General features: G+C 44.0%; 1 protein-coding gene across 1 annotated transcript in view; it reads left to right on the plus strand.

Moving 5' to 3' along the window:
* The first annotated feature begins 1,161 nt into the window (after positions 1-1,161).
* The window catches only part of LOC116375934 (phospholipid phosphatase 3-like), a 32,299-nt gene continuing 16,556 nt past the window's right edge, over positions 1,162-16,904 (plus strand). Inside the window, exon 1 of the mRNA XM_031834880.1 lies at positions 1,162-1,972. Coding sequence (XP_031690740.1) covers positions 1,768-1,972 — 205 coding nt within the window. The 5' untranslated portion in view covers positions 1,162-1,767. The remainder of the gene's footprint in view (positions 1,973-16,904) is intronic.

Below are 16,904 nucleotides of genomic sequence, written 5' to 3' on the forward strand. Positions count from 1 at the left end.
TATATAGCCACGTTATATTCTACTCTCTATATATAGCCACGTTATGTTCTACTCCCTATATTTAGCCATGTTATGTTCTACTCCCTATATATAGCCACGTTATGTTCTACTCCCTATATATAGCCACGTTATATTCTACTCTCTATATATAGCCACGTTATGTTCTACTCCCTATATTTAGCCATGTTATGTTCTACTCCCTATATATAGCCACGTTATGTTCTACTCCCTATATATAGCCACGTTATGTTCTACTCCATATATATAGCCACGTTATGTTCTACTCCCTATATATAGCCACGTTGTGTTCTACTTCCTATATTTAGCCATGTTATGTTCTACTTCCTATATATAGCCACGTTATGTTCTACTCCCTATATATAGCCACGTTATTTGTATTTGTTATTCACTGTGTATTTATTCCTGTCTCACTGTTTCTATTTTATCTTTAACTCCACATTGTTGGAAAAGGATCCTTATGTAAGCATTTCACTGTTAGTCTATACCTGCTGTCTAAGAAGCATGTGCCAAATACAATTACATTTGATTACTAACCTAATTTAATACACATACCACAGTTCATGAATAAAAATTTATGCAATTAAATAAACATTTATATATTTCTCTATACTCTTAATTCTCTCTCAAATATAGTATTGATTCTAGCTTAACATAGATGTTAACAAATCAAACAAACAAAGCTATTAGTGTAAAACAAAAAAGTTAGATAATTACATTTTATTCGTCACATGCTTCGTAAACAACAGGTGTGCACTAGCAGTGAAATGATTACTTACAGGCCCTTCCTACAATGCAGAGTTAAAGAAAATAGAGAAATAATAGAAAAGTAAAACACATAATAATAGATACGCAATGAGTAACGATAATTTGGCAATATACAAGTGATACCAGTACCGAGTCGATGTGCAGGGTACTTGTGCGAGGTAATTGAGGTAGATATGTACTGTACATAAAGTGACAGATAGTAAACAGTAGCAGCAGTGTACGAGTTGAGTCAGTTAGTGCAAAAATGGTCAATGCAGATAGTCCGGGTAGCTATTTGGTTAACTACTGTATTTAACTAACAAGTGGGGGTGGGTTGTCAGAGGGTGCGACTGGAGCAAAGGAGATATAAACATTTTGCAAAACAAACTCCTGGGGGTCTGCCTAGTTTTGGGGAGGGACAAAATGCGAGGGAACAGGAGGACTCAACAGAAAATAGTCCACATGGAGAGAGCATTTGGAATAGTTGAATGAATGGCATATGGGCAAGTTTGAAAGTTGACAGACGAATTGAGCAATGCGTGTTCTGCAAGTTATTCTTTTAAAATATTGATTTAGTTGGTTTTAGGGTAACGTATCATGATGTAACGTGGCTAGCCAGCTACAGTAGTTGAAGACTTTGAACAGAACACGATACAGTGGGACAGTGAGCGCTTTAGCTCGCAACACCTCAGTGAACTGCCAGCTTTGCTTAGACTAGCAAGAACACTTCTCGTTCAGTTTATCTTTACTCTTCTTTACGCTGTCGTCGAATTTGTCTTACATTTCACAGATAAGCTTGTTGCTAACGGTTTGATACCTGTCAAGTTTAACTTGTGGTTGTTGGACATGGTTTTCACAGCTAGCTAGCTAAAGTTAGTCAGCCATCATTAATTTGTATTTTTCAACGTTGGACGGACTGAATGTTCACCTTTGGGATACTTAACGTTACTGTCAGTAAACAGCAACAAGACAACATCAACGTTGTATTTTAAAAGAGACAATATGCAAAAGTTCAACTCGACACACACTAGTACTCTTCCTCGGGACGCTGAGCTTCAGCAGCGTTTAGCCGACAACGGGGGAGCCGGGGAGGCGATGAAGGAAAACGGCTCTGGGAAGAATCACATCCTTGCAGAACCTGCAGACAGTTCACTCTGTACCAAGAGAAAGATGCTGGTCGGCTTGGATGTTTTCTGTCTGTTTGTAGGTAAGAATTATGGTGAACCCCCTTTGCATATTATTTCACCCGTTTACCCATTTTATTTGACTGAATCTCAACGTAGCAACATGACATGCTTGTCTGCTTTGCATTAATTTAATTCTTAGCCTGTCTCAGTATTTCCATCTTATTTCCGAGGAAATATGCAGAGGTCAATATCATTAACATTTTTTAAATTTAATTTATTTATTTCACCTTTTTTTAACCAGGTAGGCTAGTTGAGAACAAGTTCTCATTTGCAACTGCGACCTGGCCAAGATAAAGCATAGCAGTGTGAGCATACAACAAAGAGTTACACATGGAGTAAACAATTAACAAGTCAATAACACAGTAGAAAACAAAGGGGGGGGTCTATATACAATGTGTGCAAAAGGCATGAGGAGGTAGGCAAATAATTACAATTTTGCAGATTAACACTGGAGTGATAAATGATCAGATGGTCATGTACAGGTAGAGATATTGGTGTGCAGAAGAGCAGAAAAGTAAATAAATAAAAACAGTATGGGGATGAGGTAGGTGAAAAGGGTGGGCTATTTACCAATAGACTATGTACAGCTGCAGCGATCGGTTAGCTGCTCAGATAGCTGATGTTTGAAGTTGGTGAGGGAGATAAAAGTCTCCAACTTCAGCGATTTTTGCAATTCGTTCCAGTCACAGGCAGCAGAGTACTGGAACGAAAGGCGGCCAAATGAGGTGTTGGCTTTAGGGATGATCAGTGAGATACACCTGCTGGAGCGCGTGCTACGGATGGGTGTTGCCATCGTGACCAGTGAGCTGAGATAAGGCGGAGCTTTACCTAGCATGGACTTGTAGATGACCTGGAGCCAGTGGGTTTGGCGACGAATATGTAGCGAGGGCCAGCCGACTAGAGCATACAAGTCGCAGTGGTGGGTGGTATAAGGTGCTTTAGTGACAAAACGGATGGCACTGTGATAGACTGCATCCAGTTTGCTGAGTAGAGTGTTGGAAGCCATTTTGTAGATGACATCGCCGAAGTCGAGGATCGGTAGGATAGTCAGTTTTACTAGGGTAAGCTTGGCGGCGTGAGTGAAGGAGGCTTTGTTGCGGAATAGAAAGCCGACTCTTGATTTGATTTTCGATTGGAGATGTTTGATATGAGTCTGGAAGGAGAGTTTGCAGTCTAGCCAGACACCTAGGTACTTATAGATGTCCACATATTCTAGGTCGGAACCATCCAGGGTGGTGATGCTAGTCGGGCATGCAGGTGCAGGCAGCGACCGGTTGAAAAGCATGCATTTGGTTTTACTAGCGTTTAAGAGCAGTTGGAGGCCACGGAAGGAGTGTTGTATGGCATTGAAGCTTGTTTGGAGGTTAGATAGCACAGTGTCCAAAGACATGAATATAATTAATAGTATGCATGCCACAGAATGGGCATTTATTGCACATAAATCTAGGACGGCTCACTCTCACATGTTGTCCAAGGGATGATAGACGACCATTTAATTAAACGCATTAACGTTACATTTATTAGCACAATTAGTTAAGGAGAACAATCAACGGCAAAGTGCAACAGGTCTAGCAGTTCAACAGGTCACAATACAAGAATAAGTCCTTTCAAAAGCCAATTCAGCAACATTAGAATAAAACACGTTGCAACCCCTTCCCTGCTTGTGTTCTAATGCCAAAATTACACTTGTTCATTGTTTGCCTTGCTTCACTTCACTACAGCATTATCCCTTGCCAAGTATCTAAACTCCACTACGTTGAGCACATTCTAGAGCTTTTGAATTGAACCTCCAACTCCTAGTCGCTATGCCTCGATACTTACCTTGTAGGTCCACCTATGTTTGTCCTTTGTTGCGTGCATTTCTTTGCTGAAATCCATATTTATTTTTTATAAAACGTGATTTCAAATACAACCACCGATGTTTTCCTTGTTGAGATTCAATTGGCATTCGCGGCTGAGTTGCCATCTTAGAGCACCAGCAATGAGGAAACAGTCAGTGGTTGTATTTGAATAACGTTTCATTTGAATTTTTTTTTGTTTGATTTCAGCAAACAAAGAAAGGCACGCAACAACAGAGGACAAACATAGGTACATGATAATGGTTTAAGAATTACATTCTTTTTTAAAAAGTATCCTCATATCGCGAGTCAGAGGTTCATTTAAGGAACTCTAGTCTGCACTCAACTCCATGGACGAGTTGAGGTACTTGGCAACAATATCTCTAATGTGTGCAACAAAGTTATTCTGCCAAGTTAGGAGGCTATTATATAATTCAATAAAGCATTGGATAATGGCCCATACAGTTTGAATGCTGATAGGGTTAGCAGTGTTAAGCCATAATGTGGAACATGAGGCAATCTGACAATCACTCACAAACACAGAGGGACTAATGGGTTGCTACTCTGTGGTAGTTATCATTGGTTACTCCTCAACTAACATGAGTGAAACACAATTGTGTGCCTAACTACACCCCTGAAATGAAATGGGGGAGTGGGGTGTTGATCAGCCTCTCTGGTGCTGGCACTAAGTGAAAGCAGGGAAGAGTGGTTTGTTTTGAAGTCGTTAACATGACACAAACAGGACTATAAGGTGGAACCCGTCCAGGCAGACAGACAGGTCTGCCAGAGCACTGTTGGCGGTTACGAGCTGCCTGTTGCTTCCCAGACAGACACACTGACAGACAGGTTCACTCTCACCGTACAGCCTGTTATTCGTCCTTGCCTGCAGGTATGCTATTGCCTCCTCCTCTGCTAGGTAGCATGCTTGACACTCATCAAGTGTTTAGGAAGTGTCTGGTAAGTGCCAGACGGAGACTGACTGGCCCAGAGTCAGAAGATGGGAAGGAAACATACTTTTTCAGTTTTTCGTAGCTCAGCCTAATGAGAACATGTGGGCTGGTATTGACTTTCCTTATCCCTGACTGCTGGTTGCATTGCAACACTAGGATTGACTCAATCACCGGGTTGCATGCTTGAAAGAACATGAGTGAGAGGAAGTGAGAGATTTAGAAAGTGTCTTTTTAAAGTCTCTCAAGACAAAGGGCAGCATGGCATGCTTGTCATCATCTTCCACAATTCACCACCATCATCTCTGGTATCATCATCTTCCCCCATTCACCACCATCACCTCTGGCATCATCCTCTTCCTCCATTCACCATCATCACCTCTGGCATCATCCTCTTCTGGCATCAGCCTTGTTAATTTAGTAGGAAGTAGGCAGTAGGAAGCTCTCATCCATTTATATGCAGATGATACAGTCTTATACTCAGGTGGGCACTCCCCTGATTTTGTGTTAAATGCTCTACAACAAAGCTTTCTTAGTGTCCCAACAAGCTTTCTCTACTCTTAACCTTGTTCTGAACACCTTGTTCTGAACACAGAGACATCATTTATAGATCAGCAGGTAAGGGTGCTCTCGAGCGGCTAGATGTTCTTTTCCACTGGTTGATGCTTATTTATAAAACCCTCTTAGGCCTCACTCCCCCCTATCTGAGATATCTACTGCACCCCTCATCCTCCACATACAACACCTGTTCTGCCAGTCACATTCTGTTAAAGGTCACCAAAGCACACACATCCCTGGGTCGCTCCTCTTTTCAGTTCGCTGCAGCTAGTGACTGGAACGAGCTGCAACAAACACTCAAACTGGACAGTTTTATCTCAATCTCTTCATTCAAAGACTCAATCATGGACACTCTTGCCTAGTTAAATAAAGGTGAAATAAAATAAATTAAAATATAAATGTACTTTTGGTTCTTTCTTGATAGATATGATTGTCGTCACTATCATCAGCTCTATTGTGAATTAACGGTATGCCTTGTCTCTAGTTGTCTCTGTCTCCTCTCCAACAGTATGTCGTGTCTCTAGTTGTCTCTGTCTCCTCTCCAACAGTATGTCGTGTCTCTAGTTGTCTCTGTCTCCTCTCCAACAGTATGTCGTGTCTCTAGTTGTCTCTGTCTCCTCTCCAACAGTATGTCGTGTCTCTAGTTGTCTCTGTCTCCTCTCCAACAGTATGACGTGGCTCGGAGTTTCAACCTAATTTCCCTAAATGTCAGCAGCAGATTCCTCAGGCTGTTGACCCTCGTTATCTGCCCCATCAAGGGACTCATTTATTACTGTCACTCTGGAATTCCCCCAAGGCATCACATTCTAATGGCCTTATAAGTTAGGAGGGAATCCACTTTGCTCAATGTGGTCCCTTCTGTCTCAGACAGTACTTTACTGCAGTGAAGTAAACATGTTAACACTGTGGTATGGCATTATGAATGACTGTTATTAACACGGTGGTATGGCATTATGAATGACTGTTATTAACACGGTGGTATGGCATTATGAATGACTGTTATTAACACGGTGGTATGGCATTATGAATGACTGTTATTAACACTGTGGTATGGCATTATGAATGACTGTTATTAACATGGTGGTATGGCATTATGAATGACTGTTATTAACACGGTGGTATGGCATTATGAATGACTGTTATTAACACAGTGGTATGGCATTATGAATGACTGTTATTAACACGGTGGTATGGCATTATGAATGACTGTTATTAACACGGTGGTATGGCATTATGAATGACTGTTATTAACACGGTGGTATGGCATTATGAATGACTGTTATTAACACGGTGGTATGGCATTATGAATGACTGTTATTAACACGGTGGTATGGCATTATGAATGACTGTTATTAACATGGTGGTATGGCATTATGAATGACTGTTATTAACACGGTGGTATGGCATTATGAATGACTGTTATTAACACGGTGGTATGGCATTATGAATGACTGTTATTAACACGGTGGTATGGCATTATGAATGACTGTTATTAACACGGTGGTATGGCATTATGAATGACTGTTATTAACACGGTGGTATGGCATTATGAATGACTTATTAACATGGTGGTATGGCATTATGAATGACTGTTATTAACACTGTGGTATGGCATTATGAATGACTTATTAACATGTTGGTATGGCATTACGAATGACTGTTATTAACACGGTGGTATGGCATTATGAATGACTGTTATTAACACGGTGGTATGGCATTATGAATGACTGTTATTAACACAGTGGTATGGCATTATGAATGACTGTTATTAACACGGTGGTATGGCATTATGAATGACTGTTATTAACACGGTGGTATGGCATTATGAATGACTGTTATTAACATTGTGGTATGGCATTATGAATGACTGTTATTAACACGGTGGTATGGCATTATGAATGACTGTTATTAACACGGTGGTATGGCATTACGAATGACTGTTATCAACACGGTGGTATGGCATTATGAATGACTGTTATTAACACGGTGGTATGGCATTATGAATGACTGTTATTAACACGGTGGTATGCCATTATGAATGACTGTTATTAACACGGTGGTATGGCATTATGAATGACTGTTATTAACACGGTGGTATGGCATTATGAATGACTGTTATTAACACGGTGGTATGGCATTATGAATGACTGTTATTAACATGGTGGTATGGCATTATGAATGACTGTTATTAACACGGTGGTATGGCATTATGAATGACTGTTATTAACACGGTGGTATGGCATTATGAATGACTGTTATTAACACGGTGGTATGGCATTATGAATGACTGTTATTAACACGGTGGTATGGCATTATGAATGACTGTTATTAACACGGTGGTATGGCATTATGAATGACTGTTATTAACATGGTGGTATGGCATTATGAATGACTGTTATTAACACGGTGGTATGGCATTATGAATGACTGTTATTAACATGGTGGTATGGCATTATGAATGACTGTTATTAACACGGTGGTATGGCATTATGAATGACTGTTATTAACACGGTGGTATGGCATTATGAATGACTGTTATTAACACGGTGGTATGGCATTATGAATGACTGTTATTAACACGGTGGTATGGCATTATGAATGACTGTTATTAACACGGCGGTATGGCATTATGAATGACTGTTATTAACACGGTGGTATGGCATTATGAATGACTGTTATTAACACGGTGGTATGGCATTATGAATGACTGTTATTAACACGGTGGTATGGCATTATGAATGACTGTTATTAACACGGTGGTATGGCATTATGAATGACTGTTATTAACACGGTGGTATGGCATTATGAATGACTGTTATTAACACGGTGGTATGGCATTATGAATGACTGTTATTAACACGGTGGTATGGCATTATGAATGACTGTTATTAACACGGTGGTATGGCATTATCAAATCAAATTTCAAATTGAAATCAAATTGATTTATATAGCCCTTCGTACATCAGCTGATATCTCAAAGTGCTGTACAGAAACCCAGCCTAAAACCCCAAACAGCAAGCAATGCAGGTGTAGAAGCACGGTGGCTAGGAAAAACTCCCTAGAAAGGCCAAAACCTAGGAAGAAACCTAGAGAGGAACCAGGCTATGTGGGGTGGCCAGTCCTCTTCTGGCTGTGCCAGGTGGAGATTATAACAGAACATGGCCAAGATGTTCAAATGTTCATAAATGACCAGCATGGTCGAATAATAATAAGGCAGAACAGTTGAAACTGGAGTAGCAGCACGGCCAGGTGGACTGGGGACAGCAAGGAGTCATCATGTCAGGTAGTCCTGAGGCATGGTCCTAGGGCTCAGGTCCTCCGAGAGAGAGAAAGAAAGAGAGAAGGGGAGAATTAGAGAACGCACACTTAGATTCACACAGGACACCGAATAGGACAGGAGAAGTACTCCAGATATAACAAACTGACCCTAGCCCCCCGACACATAAACTACTGCAGCATAAATACTGGAGGCTGAGACAGGAGGGATCAGGAGACACTATGAATGACTGTTATTAACACGGTGGTATGGCATTATGAATGACTGTTATTAACACGGTGGTATGGCATTACGAATGACTGTTATTAACACGGTGGTATGGCATTACGAATGACTGTTATTAACACGGTGGTATGGCATTATGAATGACTGTTATTAACACTGTGATATAGCATTACGAATGACTGTTATTAACACGGTGGTATGGCATTACGAATGACTGTTATTAACACGGTGGTATGGCATTATGAATGACTGTTATTAACACGGTGGTATGGAATTATGAATGACTGTTAATCAGAGTCTAAAACCAGGATAAATTCATAATGAAGGCTTTCACTTTGGCTTTGACTTAAATACGTATGTGTGTGACCGTGTGTGTGTGTGTGTGTGTGACCAGGTAATATTGTCCCCCAGATCAAAAATATGTCTAAGTGATGATTGATGTTTCACAGAGAGAGCATTTTTCTACTGTGTCAGTATGTCACTCAAGTATACGAATGTCTCAATCTGTGTGTGTGCATTTCTCCTGCACGCATTATTAAGCTTTCAAAAGAGGCGCTCAGGTCTGAACAGAGTCCATGTTCTGTGGCCATGCTATGCTAGAGACACGGCATCCAGCAGCATAGGCAGGGCCAGAGGTGAGGGGTCAGTCATTTACGTACCTGTGGGCATGCTGAGACAAGTCTGGTCCACTTCTTTCCTGCTTTTCTTCCTGCCTCCTGTATGGCTGCCTGTCTCTCTCCGGCACAGGTGGTCCTCACCTGTGTCACCTGTGGTCCTCACCACTGTCATCACAGTTATTTGGGACCTTAAAAGTAATTGGAAGGGGATCTGAAGCCTTAAGTGGTTTGTGAAAACCATCAATTACAGTGACCACGCAGTCATTCATATTTGCTCAGGATAAAGATTCATAGATGAAATTAGAACCAAATCAATAGCAAAATTAGAGAATAGATTTGAACTGCCTCAACTAGGCTGGGTCAAATGTTTTTGAACAGCACTTCAAACTTCTTACGGATCATTGGGAGGCTAGCGTCTCACCTCGACAACATCCGGTGTAATTGCAGTGCGCGAAATTTAAATGACAAAAATCGTCATATTAAGGGACCCAGATACATTTCCTTTTGATCAATAAAGTCCTTCTTTATATCCCCAAAAAGTCAGTTTCATTGGCGCGCTTGACTCCGTAATCCATCGGTTTCCCTCATTCAAAATGCATACAAATGAATCCCGTAAATTACCAATAAACTTCTTTCAAACATATCAAACAACGTTCCTAATCAATCCTCAGGTTCCCTAATATGTAAATAAACAATAACATTTAAGACGGAGAATACCGGAGGCCATTATCGGAGATGATGCGCAATCACTGTAGTATGCGCAATCATCGGAACGTGCAACAAACGCTACAGCCAAAATGGGAGCCACTTACTAAAACTACAAATTCTAGCTTATTTTTCAAAAACCAAGCCTGAAACTCAATCTAAAGACTGTTGACATCTAGTGGAATCCCTAGGAACTGCAATCTGGGAGGTATTCATTTTATATTCCCATTGACAGCCATAGTAATCAGCGGTGAGCTGAAAAAAATAAAATTCTGGATGGATTGTCCTCGGGTTTTCACCCTCCATATCAGTTCTGTTATACTCACAGACATTATTTTAATAGTTTGAAACTTTCGAGTGTTTTCTATCCAATACTATCAATTATATGCATATCCTAGCTTCTGGGCCTGAGTAACAGGCAGTTTACTTTGGGCACCTCATTCATCCAAACTTCCGAATACCGCCCCCTAGCCCGAATAAGTTTTTAAGCTCTCCCTGAGAGACAGTGACCGGTAAACACCACAGAGACGATTACTGGTTGTGTGTTGGACTGTGTGTGTGTGTGTGTGGGGGGGGGGGGGGGGGGGACTGAGTGTGTGTGTCTGTGTAGGAGGGTAAGAAGACGTGAGGTAGCTCGCAAGAGAGGATGGCCTGTATCTCCCGGAGTGATCAGAGAAAGGGTCCTTGTTATCTGGGATCCTTGGGACGTCCATACCCCCATTGAAGTTTACATTTAAAAGGGTTAGGTAAGGGTTATGGTTAGATAATGATAGGGTAGAGATAGCATTAACCTCAGAGTGAGTTCAAAGGTCCACTTCTTTCCTGCTTTTCTCCACTCGCTTTCCTGCTCTTTCTTCTTACTTCAACCATTTTGGGATGGAAGTTGTCCAGAAGAGGGGATGACGCGTGGTGAAGTATGCGTGTGCATGTGTTTTCTTGGGCATACAATATGTTTGTGTAAGTGGGCTTGTGTTTCTGTTCAGCTGGCAGGGAAAGCTGTCGAGTGAGACAGTGAGAGGGCCAGCATGCTGCAGCATGCCACTGTGTCAGGAATATTTTAAGCAGTCCTCTCGCTCTGGGCCTGTGTGTGTAACCATGCGTGTGAGTTTGTCTCTGTTTTTAGTGCTCTTGCATGGTCATGTTGAACAGTGTGCGCTTGTGTGCATGTGCCTCTGTTTACAAATTCACTGATGCATTTTCACTCAATGTTTTTAGCCCTAATGGAATACATGATGAAGTCATTACATGGGAACATGGCAGTATTCTGATGTTGACAGATGCAGCTTCCTGTTACGGTTTTCTAGGTGTGGTGAAGGAGAGTCGGACCAAAACGCAGCGTGTAGATTGCGATCCATTTTTAATCAAACAAAAGTAAACACGAAATAACACAAACACTACAAAACAATAAACGTAATGTGAAAACCGAAACAGCCTATACTTGTCAACTAACACAGCGACAGGAACAAAGACACTAAGGACAATCACCCACGACAAACTCAAAGAATATGGCTGCCTAAATATGGTTCCCAATCAGAAACAACGATAAGCACCTGCCTCTGATTGAGAACCACTCCAGACAGCCATAGACTTTGCTAGATAACCCCACTAGCTACAATCCCAAATACATACACACCAAAACAACCAAGACAAAACACACCACAATACAAAAACTCCATGCCACACCCTGGCCTGACCCAATACATGAAGAAAAACACAAAATACATAGACCAGGGCGTGACAGAACCCCCCCCCCCTAAGGTGCGGACTCCCGAACGCACCTCAAAACAATAGGGAGGGTCCGGGTGGGCGTCTGTCCATGGTGGCGGCTCCGGCGCGGGACGTGGAACCCACTCAGTCAATGTCTTAGTCCCCTCTCCTCGCGTCCCTGGATAGACCACCCTCGCCACCGACCATGGCCTAGTAGTCCTCATCCAGAACCCCACTGGACTGAGGAGCAGATCGGGACTGAAGGACAGCTCGGGACTGAGGCAGCTCGGGACTGAGGGGAAGCTCGGGACTGAGAGAAAGCTCGGGAGTGAGAGAAAGCTCGGGAGTGAGAGAAAGCTCGGGAGTGAGAGAAAGCTCGGGAGTGAGAGAAAGCTCGGGAGTGAGAGAAAGCTCGGGAGTGAGAGAAAGCTCAGGAGTGAGAAGAAGCTCAGGAGTGAGAAGAAGCTCAGGAGTGAGAAGAAGCTCAGGAGTGAGAAGAAGCTCAGGAGTGAGAAGAAGCTCAGGCAGGTTGATGGATCTACCAGATCCTGGCTGGCTGGTGGTTCCGGCAGATCCTGGCGGATCCTGGCTGACTAGCAGATCTGGCAGATCCTGGCTGACTGGCGGATCCTGGCTGACTGGCGGATCCTGGCTGACTGGCGGATCCTGGCTGACCCTGGCCGACTGGCAGATCCTGGCCGACTGGCACTACTGGCAGATCCTGGCCGACTGGCACTTCTGGCGGATCCTGGTTGACTGGCACTTCTGGCGGATCCTGGAAGACTGGTGGATTCTGGCTGACTGGTGGATCCTGGCAGACTGGCAGATCCTGGCCGACTGGCAGATCCTGGCCGACTGGCACTTCTGGCGGATCCTGGCTGACTGGCACTTCTGGCGGATCCTGGCAGACTGGTGGATCCTGGCTGACTGGTGGATCTAACTGATCCTGACAGACTGGCGGTGCTGGGCAGACTGGCGACGCTGGGCAGACTGGCGACGCTGGGCAGACTGGCGACGCTGGGCAGACTGGGGGCACTGACGGCGCTGGGCAGACTGGCGGCGCTGGGCAGACTGGCGGCACTGGGCAGACTGGCGGCTCCTTGCAGACTGACATCTCCTTGCAGACTGGCAGCTCCTTGCAGACTGGCAGCTCCTTGCAGACTGGCAGCTCTGGCGGCTTCATGTAGACTGACAGCTCTGGCTGCTCCTTGCAGACTGGCAGCTCCATGCAGACTGGCAGCTCTGGCTGCTCCATGCAGACTGGCAGCTCCATGTAGACTGACAGCTCTGGCTGCTCCATGCAGACTGGCTGCTTCATGCAGACTGGCAGCTCTGGCTGCTCCATGCAGACTGACTTCTCTGGCTGCTCCATGCAGACTGACAGCTCTGGCTGCTCCATGCAGACTGACAGCTCTGGCTGCTCCATGCAGACTGACAGCTCTGGCTGCTCCATGCAGACTGACAGCTCTGGCTGCTCCATGCAGACTGACAGCTCTGGCTGCTCCATGCAGACTGACATCTCTGGCTGCTCCATGCAGACTGACAGCTCTGGCTGTTCCATGCAGACTGACATCTCTGGCTGTTCCATGCAGACTGACATCTCTGGCTGCTCCATGCAGACTGACAGCTCTGGCTGCTCCATGCAGACTGACAGCTCTGGCTGCTCCATGCAGACTGACAGCTCTGGCTGCTTCATGCAGACTGGCAGCTCTGGCTGCTCCATGCAGACTGACAGCTCTGGCTGCTCCATGCGGACTGACAGCTCTGGCTGCTCCATGCAGGCTAGCAGCTCTGGCTTCTCCATGCAGGCTGGCAGCTCTGGCTGCGCTGAACAGGCGGGAGACTCCGGCAGCGCAGGAGAGGAGGAAGGCTCTGGCTGCGCTAAACAGGCGGGAGACTCCAGCAGCGCAGGAGAGGAGAAAAGCGCTGGCTGCGCTGAACAGGCGAGGCGCACTGAAGGCCTGGTGCGTGGTGCTGGAACTGGTGGTACTGGATCGAGGACACGCACAGGAAGCCTGGTGCGGGGAGCTGCTACCGGAGGACTGGAGTGTGGAGGTGGCACAGGATGGGTTAGACCGTGAAGGCGTACTGGAGATCTTGAGAGCAGTGTTGGCACAGGACGTGCAAGGCTAGGGATGTGCACAGGAGGCCTGGTGCGTGAAGCTGGCACCAACTTCACCAGCCGACTAACACGCACCTCAGGACGAGTATGGAGCGCTAACCCAGGTGCCATCAAATCCCCAACATGTTCCGTCGGGCGAATTCCATGCAAAAAGCACCAACACAGCAACTCCCTCATTTCTCTCTCCTCCAATTTCCCCATTAACTCCTTCACAGTCTCTGTTTCGCTCACCTCCAACACCGGCTCTGGTTCTGGTCTCCTCCTTGGCTCCTCACGATAAACAGGGAGAGTTGGCTCAGGTCTGACTCCTGACTCTGCCATACTCTCCCTGAGCCCCCCCCCAATAAATTTTTGGGGCTGATTCTCAGGCTTCCATCCGCTACGCCGTGCTGCCTCCTCATATCTGCGCTTCTCAGCTTTCGCCGCCTCCAGTTCTTCCTTGGGGCGGCGATATTCTCCATGCTGAGCCCAGGGTCCTTTACCGTCCAGTTCTTCCTCCCATGTCCATTTCTCCAGGTGGTGCAGCCTCTCCCACTGCAGCTGCTGCTGCTCCTGCTGCTGCTGCCTCTGTTGCCTCTCCTGTGGCTCCTGCCTGTTAACACGCTGCTTGGTTAGTGGTGGGTGATTCTGTTACGGTTTTCTAGGTGTGGTGAAGGAGAGTCGGACCAAAACGCAGCGTGTAGATTGCGATCCATTTTTAATCAAACAAAAGTAAACACGAAATAACACAAACACTACAAAACAATAAACGTAATGTGAAAACCGAAACAGCCTATACTTGTCAACTAACACAGCGACAGGAACAAAGACACTAAGGACAATCACCCACGACAAACTCAAAGAATATGGCTGCCTAAATATGGTTCCCAATCAGAGACAACGATAAGCACCTGCCTCTGATTGAGAACCACTCCAGACAGCCATAGACTTTGCTAGATAACCCCACTAGCTACAATCCCAAATACACCACAATACAAAAACTCCATGCCACACCCTGGCCTGACCCAATACATGAAGAAAAACACAAAATACTTAGACCAGGGCGTGACACTTCCAATAAAATAAACCCAATCAAACGATTAGCTGAAGGAAAAAGTTATGCTGCTCTTTCCCCAGTTGCTATAGGACATTTCCATCTAAAAGGAGCCATGAGCACCAACATGTTAAGTTCATAGGAGCATGTCAAATCAAAACTAAGAGTCTATTTTTGAGAAATTAAGAAATATATACATTTTCCAATTATTTTCCATCCTAAAAATGAGGAATAAGGAAAGACTTTGATTTGTGGTCAAACAGATGGGAAAAGGGTCTTAGACAACATCTAGCAGGAAAAGTCTGACAAGGTATTAGAAATGCATCCATATTGTAATATTGTAAGTTGTATTGTAAGTAAAGACCCCTGCCAACTAATATCAGCACTTATATTTAGTTTTGGAGAAATTATTTGCCTCCAGTAAGTTTAAGAAACATTGCCTTGTGCCTTGTAATTCCGTTATAAAAAACACACATTATCTTTCAGATATTTTCACATTTCTCTCCCTCATGAGGACTGAGGATAATGAAAGTTCACAGAAGTAATAGGTAAAGGTAGACCTTCCAGTTAGTTATAGTGTTTTTACTGATATCACATTTAGTAATTATTATGTGATTAAAACTCGTAATTCTGTTACCAAATTGGTAATTTAATTACTGGAAAATCGGTAATGGAATTACTGCAATTGAATTGACTACAATGGGAAATCATAGTAGTCACAAACCACAGATGGGTCACCTGCTACTGTCCTCCCTTCAACTGACATACTGTTATCTTCAGTTCATAACAGTTTCTTTCCTCTTTCTGTTGTCTGGGGGGGCCGCGTAAGTGTTTTTTCCTCTTTCTGTCGTCTGGGGGGGCCACATAAGTGTTTTTTCCTCTTTCTGTTGTCTGGGGGGGCCACAAGTGTTTTTTCCTCTTTCTGTCGTCTGGGGGGGCCGCATAAGGGTTTTTTCCTCTTTCTGTTGTCTGGGGGGGGCCGCATAAGTGTTTTTTCCTCTTTCTGTCGTCTGGGGGGGGGCCACATAAGTGTTTTTTCCTCTTTCTGTTGTCTGGGGGGGCCGCATAAGTGTTTTTTCCTCTTTCTGTCGTCTGGGGGGGCCACATAAGTGTTTTTTCCTCTTTCTGTAGTCTGGGGGGGCCACGTAAGTGTTTTTTCCTCTTTCTGTCATCTGTGGGGCCACATAAGTGTTTTTTCCTCTTTCTGTCGTCTGGGGGGACCACATAAGTGTTTTTTCCTCTTTCTGTCGTCTGGGGGGGCCGAATAAGTGTTTTTTCCTCTTTCTGTTGTCTGGGGGGGCCGCATAAGTGTTTTTTCCTCTTTCTGTCGTCTGGGGGGGCCGCATAAGTGTTTTTTCCTCTTTCTGTCGTCTGGGGGGGCCGCATAAGTGTTTTTTCCTCTTTCTGTCGTCTGGGGGGGCCGCATAAGTGTTTTTTCCTCTTTCTGTCGTCTGGGGGGGCCGAATAAGTGTTTTTTCGGTCCAAATAGTGTAAATAAAAAATCATTATTATCTGGTTGGAAAAACGCTTTCAGTGTAAACTTAAATGACTAAAGCCACATATAAAGTAAGTAGAAAAGTCAATGGACCTATATATTTTAAAATACCGTAAAATGTATTAGAGAGAGGCTTCTATTTGAGTCAGGTGTCTATATCTGTAATTGCACACAGCTTTTGCTAATTTGCATAGTTAATTGTTTACTAAATAGTTTATTTACTTCCAGAATCGTAATAATTTTCTTAATTTCCTTCACTGTCACATTTCTTTTATCATAGAATGCCTCTCTCTCTCTGTCTCTCAATTCAATTCAATTCAAGGGCTTTATTGGCATGGGAAACATGTGTTAACATTGCCAAAGCAAGTGAGGTAGACAACATACAAAGTGAATATATAAAGTGAAAAACAACCAAAATTAACAGTAAA

The sequence above is a fragment of the Oncorhynchus kisutch genome, linkage group LG10 (genome assembly GCF_002021735.2).
Source record: "Oncorhynchus kisutch isolate 150728-3 linkage group LG10, Okis_V2, whole genome shotgun sequence".
NCBI lineage: Eukaryota > Metazoa > Chordata > Actinopteri > Salmoniformes > Salmonidae > Oncorhynchus > Oncorhynchus kisutch.